The 16,575-nt window shown below is 38.4% G+C and overlaps 1 protein-coding gene across 6 annotated transcripts in view; it reads left to right on the top strand.

Moving 5' to 3' along the window:
• The window catches only part of BBS9 (Bardet-Biedl syndrome 9), a 461,875-nt gene that overhangs the window by 14,525 nt on the left and 430,775 nt on the right, over positions 1–16,575 (top strand). For all 6 annotated transcript variants that reach the window (XM_068972538.1, XM_068972537.1, XM_068972536.1 and 3 more), the window contains exon 4: positions 8,139–8,252. In XM_068972538.1, the coding sequence (XP_068828639.1) occupies positions 8,139–8,252 (114 nt within the window). The remainder of the gene's footprint in view (positions 1–8,138; positions 8,253–16,575) is intronic.

Here is a 16,575-nt window from a genome sequence, read left to right as displayed (position 1 = left end):
AATTGTGTCCAGGATTGCCTATGATTAAGAGAGGCCAATTCTGGGTACTTAGGACACTTGAGTCTTAAGAAATGTTCAATAGCAACAACAGAATTCATTAAATGCTGAGTCATGGTGGCTTAAAGTACGTTTCTTTGGTGAACCTCAAGTATTTTTTCTTTATAGTTCCAATTTCTTGGTTTTTGTTTATCTTCATTTAACCAGACCTCAAGGCATGTATTTGAGGCTTACTCAGGTTTCATTCCCTGACGTGGTCCTGTGGGTACAAGTATGAAGGTTAATTGTAGTCTGGTTTCAGCATTTTGGCCCTTATTAAAAATGTAACTTAGGAATTTTGTTTCAGTTATTAGATAAGTTTTAGTTCAAGTTGAGAGAGTTATTTTTATGATGTCAACATCAGAGGATTTTTTTAATGGATATAGTAAAGCTAACTATCTGTGGACCTATTGCTTATTCAAAAGATACACTCCTTTGGAATTTGCTATAAATATTAGCTTCTAGGTCTCACACTCAGTCTCTTGATTTAGGCTTTCTTTGTATTTTGCTTTTAATTGGAGTAATGATTCTCATTTACTATCACCAAGCTGGATATTCTTTTTGGTTTGAAGATCTGTTAGATTTTGAAGGCAGGCTTGGTGTGTGTTGTGTGGTAGGTGTACTTGTTGAATGAATGAATGAACTTATATTTCTAGGTAGTGCTGAGGCAATTGGTAGTAGCTATTTATTACTCTCCATGTGTTACTTTCTTCTTATTTTCCTTCTCTGTTACCACTATCATTTTCTTTTCCATTCTTTTTTGCATCAGAAACCCAGTAAAGTAATCTTGCTGTCATTGTTAAACACTCTCATTGTTTGGTGGTAAAATATGTTGCTCCTCTTATGCTGTTAAAGTGCTGCACTCAATATACCAGCAAATTTGTAAAACTCGACAGTGGCCACAGGACTGGAAAAGGTCTGTTTTCATTCCAGTCCCAAAGAAAGGTAATGCCAAGGAATGCTCAAACTGCTGCACAATTGCACTCATCTCACATGCTTGCAAAGTAATGCTGAACATTCTCCAAGCCAGGCTTCAACAGTACATGAACTATGAAATTCCAGATGTTCAAGCTGGATTTAGAAAAGGCAGAGGAACCAGAGATCAAATTGCCAACATCCGTTGGATCATGGAAAAAGCAAGAGTTCCAGAACAACATCTACTTCTGCTTTATTGACTATGCCAAAGCCTTTGACTGTGTGGATCACAACAAACTGTGGAAAATTCTTAGAGAGATGGGAATACTAGACCACCTGACCTGCCTCCTGAGAAATCTGTATGCAGGTCAAGAAGCAACAATTAGAAATGGACATGGAACAACAGACTGGTTCTAAATTGGGAAAGGAATACATCAAGGCTGTATATTGTCACCCTTATTTAACTTATATGCAGAGTACATCATGAGAAATGCTGGGCTGGGTGAAGCACAAGCTGGAATCAAGATTGCTGGGAGAAATATCAATAACCTCAGATATGTAGATGACACCACCCTTATGGCAGAAAGCAAAGAAGAACTAAAGAGCCTCTTGATGAAAGTGAAAGAGGAGAGTGAAAAAACTGGCTTAAAACTCAACATTCAAAAAACTAAGATCATGGCATCTGGTCCCATCACTTCATGACAAATAGATGGGGAAGCAGTGGAAACAGTGAGAGACTTTATTTTGGGGGGCTCGAAAATCACTGCAGATGGTAACTTCAGCCATGAAATTAAAAGACGCTTGCTCCTTGGAAGAAAAACTGTGAGCACCCTAGACAGCATATTAAAAAGCAGACACATTACTTTGCCCACAAAGGTCTGTCTAGTCAAGGCTGTGGTTTTTCCACTGGTCATGTATGGATATGAGAGTTGGACTATAAAGAAAGCTGAGTGCTGAAGAATTGATGCTTTTGAACTGTGGTGTTGGAGAAGACTCTTGAGAGTCCCTTAGACTGCAAGGAAATCCAACCAGTCCATCCTAAAGGAGATCAGTCCTGAATATTCATTGGAAGGACTGATGGTGGAGCTGAAAACTCCAGTACTTTGGCCACCTGATGTGAAGAACTGACTCATTTGAAAAGACTCTGATGCTGGGAACGATTGAGGGCAGGAGGAGAAGGGGACGACGAAGGTTGAAATGTCTGGATGGCATCACCGACTCTATGGACATGAGTTGAGTAAGCTCTGGAAGTTGGTGATGGACAGGGAGGCCTGGCGTGCTGGAGTCCATGGGGTCACAAAGAGCTGGACATGCCTGAGGGACTGAACTGGACTAATGTTGCTCCTTTTAGTGGTAGGACAAATACTTAGTGTTCCAGAATAAATGGAGAAGGTATGATATAGGGTGGGCTTTCCATGTGGCACAGTGGTAAAGAATCTGCCAGCCAATGCAGGAGATGCAGGAGACTCGGATTTGATTGGGAAGATCCTCTGGAGGAGGAAATGCAACCGACTTCAGTGTTTTTGCCTGGAGAATCCCATGGACAGAGAGGAGCCTGGTGGGCCACAGTCCAGGGGGTGGCAAAGAGTTGGATGCGACTGAGCACGCATGATAGACGCTACTTTATTGTAGGAATCTAGCTGTTCCTCTCCCATCATAAGCTTATTAACTTTGAGTGACATTTTATTAACAAGTATGGAGGAGGAGAACTTGCCCACAGTTACTCTTGAATACTGCTTGGGGTACTGGTCCTTTCTAGAGGCTCTGGGGGGGCTCTAAGGAGGCAGTAGAAGGACAGATCCTAAAAATTAGAAACGAGGTTAGATTCTTGACCTTCCCTTGGCCCATGTGAATAATGGCTCAGAAAGCCAGAAGTCTCTAGACTTTACTGGGGTGTATGACATAGACTAAGGATGAAATGTGTGTTTATCAAAAAAGCCTAGCGAAAGAAACCGGCATGTTTGATCACAGCTTTTTAATAGGACACTGGTATCCATAAGTGCTTCCCTGATAGCTCAGTTGATAAAGAATCCACCTGCAATGCAGGAGACCCCAGTTCGATTCCTGGGTCAGGAAGGTCCACTAGAGTAGGGATAGGCAACCCACTCCAGTGTTCTTGGGCTTCCCTTGTGGCTCAGCTGGTAAAGAATCCATCTGGAATGTGGGAAACCTGGGTTCCATCCCTGGGTTGGGAAGATCCCTTGGAGAAGGAAAAGGCTACCCACTCTAGTATTCTGGCTTTGAGAATTCCATGGACTGTATATAGTCCCTGGGGTTGAAAAGAGTCGGACATGACTGAACGACTTTCACGTATCCATAAACATATTCCTTCAAATTTGTGTTGAAAATGAAAGTTACCTGTCATGGGAATGGCAATTTTATTGCTCCTTTTATTCTTTGTACTCATTTACAAGCTTTGTATTCTCTGGGGATGAGGAGTTGTCCAAACTACATTCCCTTACACTGCACCTCATTTCCTTTCTCAGTCTCTTATTTCTTCAGCCTCCTGTGATATTTGTAGGCTGACCATTTGTATATTTTTCCTGGCTTGGCTTAAATTGAGAAGCGGGGAAGTTAATGTTTTTGTTCTCTTGAATATGTTTCTTGAGGTATCAGACCGAACTTTTACCTAGCTTTTACTATAACAAGGGAAGCATAAACACTTTCTAGTTTAAGTGAAATCACTGGTGTCAACAGATGAACGTGTCAGCTGAACTTGACATCCTTAACCCCATTTGCCCTCTCCCCAAATGTTTTTTGTTTTCTTTTGTGTGCTTGTTGTTGTTCAGTCGCCAAGTTGGTGAAGAATCTGCCTGCAATGCAGGAGACCCGGGTTCGATCCCTGGGTCTGGAAGATCCCCTCGAGAAGGGAATGGCAACCCACTCCAGTATTCCTGCCTGGAGAATTCCATGGACAGAGAAGCCTGGCAGGCTACAGTCCATAGGATCACAAAGATTCAGAGACTTTCACTTTTTCCCTTGTGTGTGTGCTGTGTGCTCCTAAAAGATATTTGAGGCAAATTAGAGGAGAACTCCTGGATACAGCAAACGACTCTTAATAATCAGAGGCTACTGTGCTGACTTCTTTCTTTGGGGGTGATATGTCATTAAATGCTGGTTTAATATAGAGAAACAGCAGGGTCTTGCTGACCTGAATTTAGCCCATCTTATACTCTGGTAGAGGAAAAATATCACATGGCATCTGATTCTTTCCTGATGGGCCTCAGTTTCTGAGTAAATAGTTACAGACGTGTGAGCTTAAGCTATACTGATTATGTTCTTTAAAATATTCTCTTCTAAAAATTGTGTACTTCCGAGGCATTCGACATATTTATAGAATTTTAACATTTGCCATGAGAGGGCAAAAAGATGTCTCTTTGCTTTTGATAGGGTTACATAATCTAATTTGGTTATTTAATACAATGAACCTTTTACTCTGTAATGGCTTTTATTAATATTTCATTTAACATTGTTAGATTTGTCAGCAGTTATGTATGTAAAATTGGGCCAAAACCTGTTTTCAAGGTGACCTTTGATTGTCCAGAGACTTTTTTTTTGTTTAAATTAGCTCTTGTTTAAATAAGGCAGCAAAAATGTTCTAATATCCATTTACTTTCTAATCAATGAAACTTTATATGAACTTTAGTTCTATGTAGACTATTATGGGCTTCCCTGGTGGCTCAGATGGTAAAGCGTCTGCCTGCAATGTGGGAGACCCGGGTTAATATACATTTATTGTATTCAATCTGTATATCCAAGGACAAAACTTATGTAAGTAATTTTAATCTAATGTCACTGATGCTTCTCTAGAAAAAATGATCAGAATTTTTAGATTTTCAGGTACTACCTTTATTCCAAGTTGGTATTGAAGGAAGATAAATTGTTTTGTTCTCCCTAGTTGTACTGTTATATTTTCAAGTGCAATTACCTGAAATTTAAAAGCTTACTAGTGCATTTGGAGCTTTCCAGTACATAAGTCCTAGTGTCATTTCATGCAAGTTTGTTTAAATATTGACTGCTGACCCTTGTGTTCACTGATGTTTTGGCTAGCAGGTATGCGTGATACATTCCTTTCTTAGAGTGGTCCCTCTCATTTTAGGTGCAGAATGAAATTTGGAATTTCTGTAGGGAAGAACCAGAAGTTTCTTGGAATGTTTTCCTGGTTTCTTAGGGGCTAGAACTGTCCTTAGGTCAATGCTATGAGTTATGTTTTTAGAGTTTTTGGTTTTTGCTCTTGTGGCTGGTATGGTAGTGATTACCACCAGTTTCTGTGGACTTTACTGACTTTATTGCCATTTAGGTTCCAGAAAGCTTTCATCTCCTTTCAGGTTTAGCTGGCAAATTTGAGCCTTTAAAAAAAGAAAATTGTATTGATGTGTGTTCTGTTCTTAGCATTTTCAGGGGCATAGATCTGTGTAGAAAATGTTTTCTTCCAAGAAATCCTTGCCTGTTAGTTTTTTCTCTTTCAACCTTTCACCTTCCAAATGAGGAAGAACAGGCCAGGGAGAGAAAGGTGGGGGATTGAAATTATGTGTGTGTGTGTGTATACATATATATATATATCCATGAAAAAGTGAAATTCAGCGTTAGTCACTCAGTCCTGTCTGACACTTTGTGACCCCATGGACTGTGGCCCACCAGGTTCCTCTGTCCATGGGATTCTCCAGGCAAGAATATTAGAGTGGGTTGCCATTTCCTTCTCCAGGAAATTTTCCCGGCCCAGGAATTGAACCCAGGTCTCCTGCATTGCAGGTGGATTCTTTACCGTCTCAGCCATTAGGGAAGTCCTTTGTATATGTGTGTATGTGTGTGTGTGTATAGTTGATTTATAATATTATGTTAATGTTTACTGTACAGCAAAGTGATTCATTTATATATATACACACACATTATTTTTTAATATTTTTGTCCATTATGGTTTATCAGAGGATATTGAATAGAGTTCCCTGTGCTATACAGTAGGATCTTGTTGTTTATTCATTCTGTATTTAATATTTTGCATTTGCTAACCCTAAACTCCCAGTCTATCCCTCCTCAGGAAATTTTTTTTTTTTAACTTGTCATTGGCTTACCTGTTTCCCTGAAAGTTGTTAAATGGTGGAAAACCAGGTTCCAGGATATATAGTGCTGGCTCAGAAGACCTGATTTGAGTACTGTGTCCTTTGTCAGCTATGTGATTTTGGGGGAAATTTATTAATTTTTTTTAAACTTACAGTGCCTCAGTTCTAGAATGGAAGTAGAAATCCTTCTGTTCTTGCAACCTCAGTGAACATTGGTAAATCCTTCTGGACAAAAACAAAACAAAAAACCCCCCACAAATGCTCACATATAAATCTGTATACACATACATACAGACTGACATATATATGTAGATTGTTTTAATTATCTAATGTTATTGAGTTTGGAACTATTTCATTTTCTTTGTGATATTTATAATTTTTTCTTTAACTTTTGCATTTTTGACTGAATGACAAAGATGCTTCTTAATGGAATATGTTGCATTTAGAATAATTTTTCTTTCCAATACAGTTTCTAATCATAATGTTCTTGCCTGATCACTAGGATGTAGCTCTAACTGTATATACTCTAGAAAGCCTGACAACTAGAGAGTAAAATACAGATAAAGAATCTTTTCTCATTTGGAATGAACCAGGAAGTAATTATAGCATATATGATCTGTTAAATGCAAAGAAAGTTTTTTTTTTTTTTTTTGAAGGAGATTTTTCTTTTTTGTTGTTGTTCAGTCAGTAAGTCACATCCAACTCTTTGCAGCCCCGTGGACTGCAGAATACCAGGCTCCTCTGTCCTCCACTGTCTCCAGGAGTTTGCTCAAATTCATGTCCATTGAATCTGTGATGCTGTCGAACCATCTCATCCTCTGCTGCCCTTTTCTCCTTTTGCTTTCAACCTTTCCTAGCATCAGTGTCTTTTCCAGTGAGTTGGCTCTTTGCATCAGGTGGCCAAAGTATTGGAGCTTCAGCTTCAATGTCAGTCTTTCCAATCAGTATTTGGGGTTCATTTCCTTTAGGATAGACTGGTTTGATCTCCTTGCAGTCCAAGGGACTCTCAAGAGTCTTCTCCAGCACCACAGTTTGACAGAATCAATTCTTCCACACTCAGTCTTCTTTATGGTCCAACTCTCACATCCATACATGACTACTGGGAAAACCATAGCTTTGACTATAGGGACCTTTGTTGGCAAAGTGATGTCTTTGCTTTTTAATATGCTGTCTAGGTTTGTCATAGTTTTTCTTCCAAGGAGCAAGCATCTTTTAATTTCATAATTGCAGTCTCTGTCCACAGTGATTTTGGAGCCCAGGAAAATAAAATGTCACTGCTTCCACTTTTTCTCCTTCTATTTGCCATGAAGTGAAGGGACTGGACACCTTGATTTTAGTTTTTTGAGTGTTGTTTTAAACCAACATTTTCACTCTCCTCTTTCAGCCTCATCTAGAAGCTTTCAGTTCTTCACTTTGCCTTTAGAATGGTATCATCTGCATATCTGAGGTTGATATTTCTCCCGGCAGTCTTGATTCCAGCTTGTGATTCATCCAGCCTGGCATTTTGCATGATATACTCTGTATATATGTCAAATAAGCAGAATGACAATATATAGTCTTGTCATACTCCTTTCCCAATTTTGAACCAGTCAGTTGTAGACTTCAAAGAAAACATTGTCCTAGTTACTTGCTGAGGGATGCTTTAGATCTCTCTAGTAAGTTAGAACATAATGTATTAGGGGCTTGAATATTTTGAGAGTTGGCACAGAAAATTGAATTGCTTGATAGTGTGGGGAATATTTTTCTTAGACACTTTGAATCATGTCTTTTCTGTTTCATTATTAAAAGTGAAGGGAACTTAACCTCATTTATTTCAGAACTGAAATTGGAAGATTTTGTTGTTATATAATAATTACACTTTACTCAGACATAATGGAAATAGATAATAAAATGTCACCCAGGGTGGTATTTCATCTAATGGTATTAAGCTAGCTGAGACTTGAATTGTTCTAACTGTGCTGGCATTCTTTGTCACCAGTATGCTAAGTGTTCATGATACACAATGCTTTAGTGCTTTGTCATTTTAAATTTCACTGAAATTGAATTACTTGGAATTGGTACAAGTGATGAGATATTAATACTTTTTAATATAAACAAATACAAAGCCATTTTCTTTTTTATTTTTAGGAACCTTGGGTAATGTGGAACATGGGAACCAGTATCAGATCAAATTGATGTATGAACATAATCTTCAGAGAACAGCCTGCAATATGACTTATGGATCATTTGGTGGTGTGAAAGGTAATTTGTGTTTAATCATGAGCATGCTGTTGTAAGGACCAGAATATTCGGCCATATGAAAATGGAGGATTATGTGGTATGAATCCCAGAGTTAAACATATTTTATTGAAACCTTTGTTTTAAAATACTTGGGCAAAGTAATAAAAAAAGAAAACTCCAAACATTGGATATATATGATTTTCATATAGCCTGCACTTTTATGTGGTCTACAGAAATATTTCTGAAACTGCCTTTTCTTTAAGTTTTGTCTTTTATACATGAGTTGACTGAAGTTGAGCTTTTCTGTGGTGAACTGTGTGCCTGCCTCTCTCACTGGAAGAAGGGGTTGATTTCTTCACTGATGGATGTCCCTGCTCTACTTGGTAGAGGCAGGATGAAGCTGTAGACCCCTGTTCCCACCTCACCCACCTCCAGGGCCACTGTGCACATTGTAGAAATTGTTTTTAAACCAGGGCCTAAGGGGCTGGTGGAGACTGAAATGCAGACCTGATCCTGCTCATCTGGCCATGTGTGCTGGCCCGGAATAAATATCCCTAGAGAAAGGGAGCCGTTCCTAAATTTCACAAAGACATTACCTTTACCAAGTCCGGGCTCAGTGAGGCTGTGTTCCTTCTACCCTGGGAGTATCTTTCTCTAATTAGCACAAGGGCTACCACCCTAGTTCCACCCTAACTTCTTGAGTTACCAGGGCTTGATGCTTGCTTCTCTACCCTGTGATTGTTGGCATGGGGGGATTATTTACGATTAAAGTTCTCTCACTTCACTATGACAGGGTGATAGAGGAGCTGCTGGTGCTGAAGGGAGGATAGGAAGCCAGGTGGTGACACTTGCCTGTGTGATTTTGGGTATGTGTCTGTAGGGGGGCACCTGCTGAACATGCAGCCTGTGGGGTCGCGAAGAGTCGGACATGACTGAGCGACTTCCCTTTCACTTTTCACTTTTGTGCATTGGAGGAGGCAATGGCAACCCACTCCAGTACTGTTGCCTGGAAAATCCCATGGACAGAGGAGCCTGGTAGGCTGCAGTCCATGGGGTCGCGAAGAGTCGGACATGACTGAGCTACTTCCCTTTCACTTTTCAGTTTTATGCACTGGAGAAGGAAATGGCAACCCACTCCAGTGTTCTTGCCTGGAGAATCCCAGGGACAGGGGAGCCTGGTGGGCTGCCGTCTATGGGGTCACACACAGTCAGACATGACTGAAGTGACTTAGCAGAGTAGCAGCAGCAGCTGAACATGTAACTGGGGATTTTATAATATAGCTCTCTTTAGGCTCAAATTTTTGAGCTATTGTTTAACTATCGTGTTAGTGGGCTTCCTTGGTGGCTCAGATGGTAAAAAATTTGCCTGCAGTTCGGCAGACCTGGCTTCGATCCTTGGATTGGGAAGATCCCTGGAGAAGGAAACAGTTACCCACTCCAGTATTCTGGCCTGCAGAATTCCATGGACAGAGTAGCCTGGTGGGCTACAGTCCATAGGGTTGCAAAGAATCGGACATGACTGAAAGACTTTCACTTTCATTGTGTTAATAAAAAGTAGGTTATCTATGTTGGATTTTTCTTTAGTGACATGAAAAAATATCTTTATTTTGGAAATATCCTTCATTCATGTATAAAGGTAAAAGCAAGAATATTTTGGGTAATGGGCTTCCCTGGTGGCTCAGATGGTGAAAGAATCTGCCTACAATGCAGGAGACCCTGGTTCAATCCCTGGGTTGGGAAGATCCCTGCAGAAGGAAATGGCAACCCACTGCAGTATTCTTGCCTGGGCAATCCCATGGATAGAGGAGCCTGACCTGCTACAGTCTATCGGGTCACAAAGAGTCAGACACCACTAAGCTACTGACACTTTCACTTTCACACTTTCAATGTATAAATAAATGTTTTGTGTAATTAAAGTGATATGAAACAAAACATGTGGCTGTATTGCAGTATTGCTTGAGTAACACGAATGTTTGAAGAATATGGGAGATGCCTAGAGTTAGCTGAAAAGAGGTGAGAAAAAGTGAAAATTTGATGAGAAGCTAACTTCTATGAGGCATCCCCTTCCCAACTTAAGATATTATATGAGAAAAGAGTGCTTTGGGTAAATGAAAGTAAGTTTTTATTTTTTGGTAGCATGAGGACAATTATTTATTTAATTTTTAAAACTCTTAATTGAAGGATAATTGCTTTACAGTATAGTGTTGATTTCTACCAAACATCAACATGAATCAGCCATAGGTTTACCCATAAGACAATTACTTATTTTTAAAAAGACAGTTCTTTGGATCACATGTCAAATGTTATCCTATATTGATTGCACTGTCCTTTTAGTTTTATTACCAGACCAAGTTAACCTAATTAAAATAAAAAATTTTAAATAAATTCCTTGCTTCTGTGTGACTTTTTGCTAGATTCAGTAATGCACTTTCAAAGTAATTAGTTACTAGTTTTGAAAACAATAGTTAAGTTTGTATTTATATATCTTCTCTTTGTTCTGAAATTCTGCCTTATATTTAAAAAGTCCCTTTTGAAAAAATAAGAGACAGTTATGATGTTTCTTACTTTCCTATGGTTAAACAGAATATTTCCCAGTTTGAAACAGAGAGGTATCTTAGTAGCAGAAGCAATTATTCTGTTTCATGGGTTTGGAACACATAATATCTTTGAGATAGCTTAAAAAAACCAATGGCGTGGTAAATCAGTAAAAATGAGCCATTTGGGGTGAGTGGCAGGTGGGATGGGGAGTTACTGCTAATGGCTACAAGGTTTCTTCTTTGGGGATGAGGAAAATGATCTCAAATTAAATTACAGTGATGGCTGCATAGCTCTATAAATACACTGAAAACTATTGAGTTGTATAATTTTAAGAGGTGGTAAGTAAATTGTATCTTAATTGTAAAACTGTTAAAAAAAATTATCCGTGGGATAAACTGCTAGAGAGGTGGTAGCACAGTCCGTGCACCCTGCTGATGTACAGAACTTGTGGCTTCAGAACTGTGAAAATGTTCTTGAATGCTGATAGGTGGTTTATGGGAATGTTATTAGGAAGTGATCCAAAATGTGAAAAAGTCTGGTCAAGCTTCTATATAATTATTTCCTTCTTCTTTCTGTCCTCCCTCCCTTCTTTTTATTTATAAATGTATTTATTTATAATATAGAAAAATTATGTGATCTAAATGAGTAGTGGAGGAGAATGATTAAGTTTTGATTCATAGATTCAGTAGGTTATTATGAAGCTGTTAAGATTAAGTTTGGTTTGCTGTGGTGAACATAAATCTTTGTCTGTGTTTCTAATTATTTCCCTAGGACTGAATGTAGAAATGGAGTTATTGAGTTAGAAGGTTAAAAAAAAAACTTCTTTTTTTTTCCTCAAAAAAGCACCCCTGCAAACTATATAAATAAATTGTAAAAAGTATAGAACTTAGAAAGAAGAGAGTAAAAGTCACTCTCACTTCAATAGAAAAGAAAGCCTATTTTCTGAGCCTGATGTCGCTCGTATGTGTCTAATGTGCACCTTTACAGGAGAGAGTGGGTCAGTGTTTTAATCTGAAGACTTCCCTAGACTCGTTCTTTTTCTTTTTTTGATCTAAGTTTAAAAAAGGAAATTAAAAATTCTTGTCTTTTATCTTACTCTGTATTTAAGATGTCTTCTTGTGGAATTATTAAGTTAGGTAATTGTGTTAGTAGTCCTCAAGAAAGGAGTTAAGCAAAAAGAAAACCTAGCAGCATTTCAAACAAATGTGTTTAAAATACTGGAAGACAACAGGGAAATTTATTTGGTGTGTGTTAGCAGAATGAACTACCACTAGATGGCAGTCCTCTACAACCGCAGGCTTTAGTTGGCTCTGAATACAAAGGTATGGTAAGAAATCATTAAGGGAGGAATTGTTATTCCAAATAATACCTAGCCTTCTTCAGGCTGCAAAAGAGCAATGGAGTGGTTCTTAAAAAAATTATTATAGATAATATCTCAGGATACAATGAAAAAATGCCTTCTAGCTGTGCTCAAATTTTGATTTGCTTCTGAATCATAATGGAATCTTGATGAAATTGTAGGTCTGAACTCTGTAAGTCTGAAACTGGACCTCAGAGTTTGAATTTCTGACAGTTTCCCGACCGATGCCAAGTTGCAGAGATCTAGAGGTCTGCTGTCATTCTGCATCTACCAAGTGCTTATTCCCTGCCAGGCAGTGTCCTAGGTGCTTTACAGGTTGAGTAACTTAAGATATACTTAGTAAATGGTAGAGCAGGGATTCCAACCCAGGCTTTCTGCTTCTAGAAACTTGTGGTTTTAATCATACTAAACTGGGATATCTAGGCTGTGAGTGCTACTTCCTAATTTGGGAAAAATCTTTGCTATCAGAAAGATGTGTATTTGGTTTGACTAAAGTTGGTGTATAACTTTGATTCTTCATAGATTATGGAAAAACATGTTGGCTAATTTCTGGGTCAGATATTTGCTTTCTCAATTTCCTTTTTTTGGTTGATGATGCTTTGGTTTATAAGAAAAGTACCTCTTAAAATTTTTATCAGAGCAGTTATATATGGGGGAGAGGGTAATATATTATTTGAAATTAGCAAAAGAGTAATTGGGCTTCCCTGGTGGCTCAGACAGTAAAGAATCTGCCTGTAATGCAGGAGACTGGAGTTCAGTCCCTGGGTGGGGAAGATCCCCTGGAGAAGGGAATGGCTACCCACTCCAGTATTCTTACCTGGAGAATTCCATGGACAGAGGAGGCTGGCAGGCTTACAGTCTATGGGATCGCAAAGAGTTGGACATGACTGAACAACTAACACTTTCACTTTTTCAGAGTAATTATTGTTTTTTTTTAACCTTTTTTTTTTTTTTTTTGGTTTGTTTTGTTTGCTGGCTTGTTAAGAAAATCTTTCAAAAACACCCTTTATCATTTCAGTTCAGTTCAGTCGCTCAGTCATATCTGACTCTTTGCGACCCCATGAACCGCAGCATGCCAGGCCTCCCTGTCCATCACTGATTTCCGGAGTCCACCCAAACCCATGTCCATCGAGTCGGTGACGCCATCCAACCATTTCATCCTCTGTCGTCCTCTTCTCCTCCTGCCCTCAATCGTTGCCAGCATCAGGGTCTTTTCAAACGAGTCAGCTCTTCGCATCAGGTGACCAAAGTATTGGAGTTTCAGGACTGGTTGGATCTCCTTGCAGTCGAAACTCAAAGGAGCATTCACTGATGCAGGAAGGTTTGCTTTTACCTCAAGCTGTGTTGCAGTGTCTGTTAATGAGGAGGAAGTGCTAAAGAAATAGGAAATCTAGTTTTAACTACTTGAAGAATATTTGCCTAATAGCTTCTATTATTCAAACTACTACCGACCATTCCAGAATATAAATTAGAAGTCTTTGCATATTATACTTTTTAGAGGGGAAATGATTGAAATGTGCAATATTAGTGGCTATATTTGGCTTATTTTGCCCCCCCAGAGGAGTGTGGAAGATGTATTTGAAGTTAAAATGTTTATAGTTTGATTTTAATCTAAGCTGTTTTTTGAAGAAACTTGTGACTCTGGGTTTTTGTAAAAATGATTGCTGTTGTTCAGTCGCTCAGTCCTGTCCGACTCTTTGTGACCCATGGACAGCAGCACGCCAGGCTTCCCTGTCCTTCACCATCTCCTGGAGTTTGCTCATGTCCATTGAGTTGGTGATGCCATCCAACCATCTCCTCCTCTGTTGTCCCCTTCTCCTCCTGCCTTCAGTCTTTCCTAGCATCAGGGTCTTTTCTAATGAGTCAGCTCTTTGTATCAGGTGGCCAGAATATTGGAGCTTCAGCTTCAGCATGAAAAGGTAAAAATGGTAATCTTTTCAGGAAACTCAAACAGGGGCTCTGTATCAACCTAGAGGGGTAGGCTGAGGAGGGAGATGGGAGGGAGATTCAAAAGGGAGAGGCTATATGTATACCTATGGTTGATTCATGTTGAGGTTTGACAGAAAAGAGCAAAATTCTATAAAGTAATTATCCTTCAATAAAAAATAAATTAATTAAAAATTTATTTGATTAAAAAATGGCAATCTTTACTTTTTATAGTGTTGACAAGTTAATGCTTGCAAAATGTAGTGAATGGCGTAAGCATGAACAATCAAATTATATAGTTTGGAAATCAAATCAATTTTAAAAAGCTGGGTTTGAATTGATTTAAAAATGTTACTAAAATTGATGTTATTTATTTTGTTTGGTAATTTGAACTCTGCTGTTTTTGAAAAAAGGAACAAGTGATATTTCTGCCCAGTTTCCCTCTGCTTTTGTTTCATTGTGTCACTACAACTTCCAATGGTTGTTGACATGGTACTTTACCTAATTAAGATAAGCTTGCCGTTTCAGAATAGCATTTGGAAAAGGATAACATTAATGTTTACTAACAAAAAGTCAGTAGTGGAGTGATGAAAGAACATTATTGTTTTAAAGTCAACAACTGTGTGTACTTAGCTTGGTAAAATATGATACTTTGTATAGTTTGTGTAATGTATCTTGCTACTATCAAGATAAGTTTGCAAGAATTTCCTTTACTCATAATGTGACTTAGAGACCCTATAGTTATATCCTCACTTACCAAAAATGTTTCCTGTAGGGCTGAGACGAGTTGACGAACTTTATAATGTGTAGGGATCTTCCAGATGTGCGACAAGGACAATGGGAAGAAAGAGTTGATTTGTTAGAGACGTGTGGGAAATTCAGGCGCTAGAGCAAGTGTGGTGTTAACTGCGTCATCTCTCTCTCTGGGTGTTTGTCCATCCACTCATGCAAGTTTCTCAGAATAGAAAGATTATGATATCTCTGAGGATACGAAATGCAATCATGATCTGATGAACAAAATGACTTCTATGATATTTTGTTGAAAGATTTAACTTGAACACATTTTTGTTTGAAAAATTACCCTGGATTATGATGGGTCAGCTTTGTTCCTTAAAACCTTGCCCCATCATATAAACTTGTGCTTTTTAGTCATTTTGAATTATTGCCATCTCTTCATAATGACTTGTGGTTTATTTTAAAAAAGGCTTTTTAATACTTCAATAGTGACTATAACCACCATCTGGTTCTTTCTTCAATTTTTAATCTTCTCCAACATTTTTGCTTCTTTGCTCTCATTTTTTTGTATTTATCTTCTATTTATTTACTCTTTGTATCTATCTATACTTTTATTATTGTAAGAACAATGAACATGAAATCTACTTTTATTTATTTATTTTTTTATTGCAAGAAAAATTTTATTTTTTAATTTAAATTTATTTATTTTAATTGGAGGCCAATTACTTTACAATATTGTATTGGTTTTGCCATACATCAACATGAATCTACCATGGGTGTACACGTATTCCCCATCCTGAACCCCCCCCCCCCTTCCCTCCCCATTCCTCTGGGTCATCCCAGTGCACCAGCCTGTATCCGGCATTGAACCTGGACTGGCGATTCTTATATGATATTATACATGTTTCAGTGCCATTCTCCCAAATCATCCCACCCTCTCCCTCTCCCACAGAGTCCAAAAGACTGTTCTATACATCTGTGTCTCTTTTGCTGTCTCACATACGGGGTTATTGTTACCATCTTTCTAAATTCCATATATATGTGTTAGTATACTGTATTGGTATTTTTCTTTCTGGCTTGCTTCACTCTGTATAATAGGCTCCAGTTTCATCCACCGCATTAGAACTGATTCAAATGTATTCCTTTTAATGGCTGAGTAATACTCCATTGTGTATATGTGAAATCTACTTTTAAAATGAATTTTAAAAAATTTAAGATAATTGATATACATTATATTAGTCTCGTGTGTACAGCAGAAATGATCTGATATTTGTATCTCTTAGATTTAAAAACATAAAACAGTAGTCTGCTCTAATTTTTAAAATTAATTTTCTTGATCATAAATTTTTGTTTTTCAGGGGCTATGTATATTTGGAGTTTACCTTGTAACAGTCAGCTCAAGATTTAAAGAAATATTACTATCAAAACCCACAACTTCCCAATTTCTGGATAGGCCACAGTTCTGCTTTTCCATTGGGTGTGGTTCTTTTTCTTTCCAATCTTGCCTTTGGTACAACTGAGAATTCTTTTGATTGCAGTTGACAGTTGGCTTAAGCAGGAGTCAGAAATTTACTGGCTTTCATCATCTGGGCCTTCAATGTGATCAGATCTGGTTTCACTCTTCTCATCTCTTGCTTTTGTTCCCTTGGACAACCTATTTCCCCTGGTAACAAGATGGCTATAGCAGCTCTAAACCTTACTTCTCAGATTCTAGTCCATGTGAAAACGTGCCTGCTTTCCTCCAAAAAGCTCAGCACAGCTCTCTTTCCAATTCTGTGGCTGGGG

Source organism: Capricornis sumatraensis, chromosome 5 (genome assembly GCF_032405125.1).
Source record: "Capricornis sumatraensis isolate serow.1 chromosome 5, serow.2, whole genome shotgun sequence".
NCBI classification, from domain to species: domain Eukaryota; kingdom Metazoa; phylum Chordata; class Mammalia; order Artiodactyla; family Bovidae; genus Capricornis; species Capricornis sumatraensis.
Note: the sequence above shows the minus strand (reverse complement) of the source record. Positions and strands in the feature narration are given on the sequence as shown.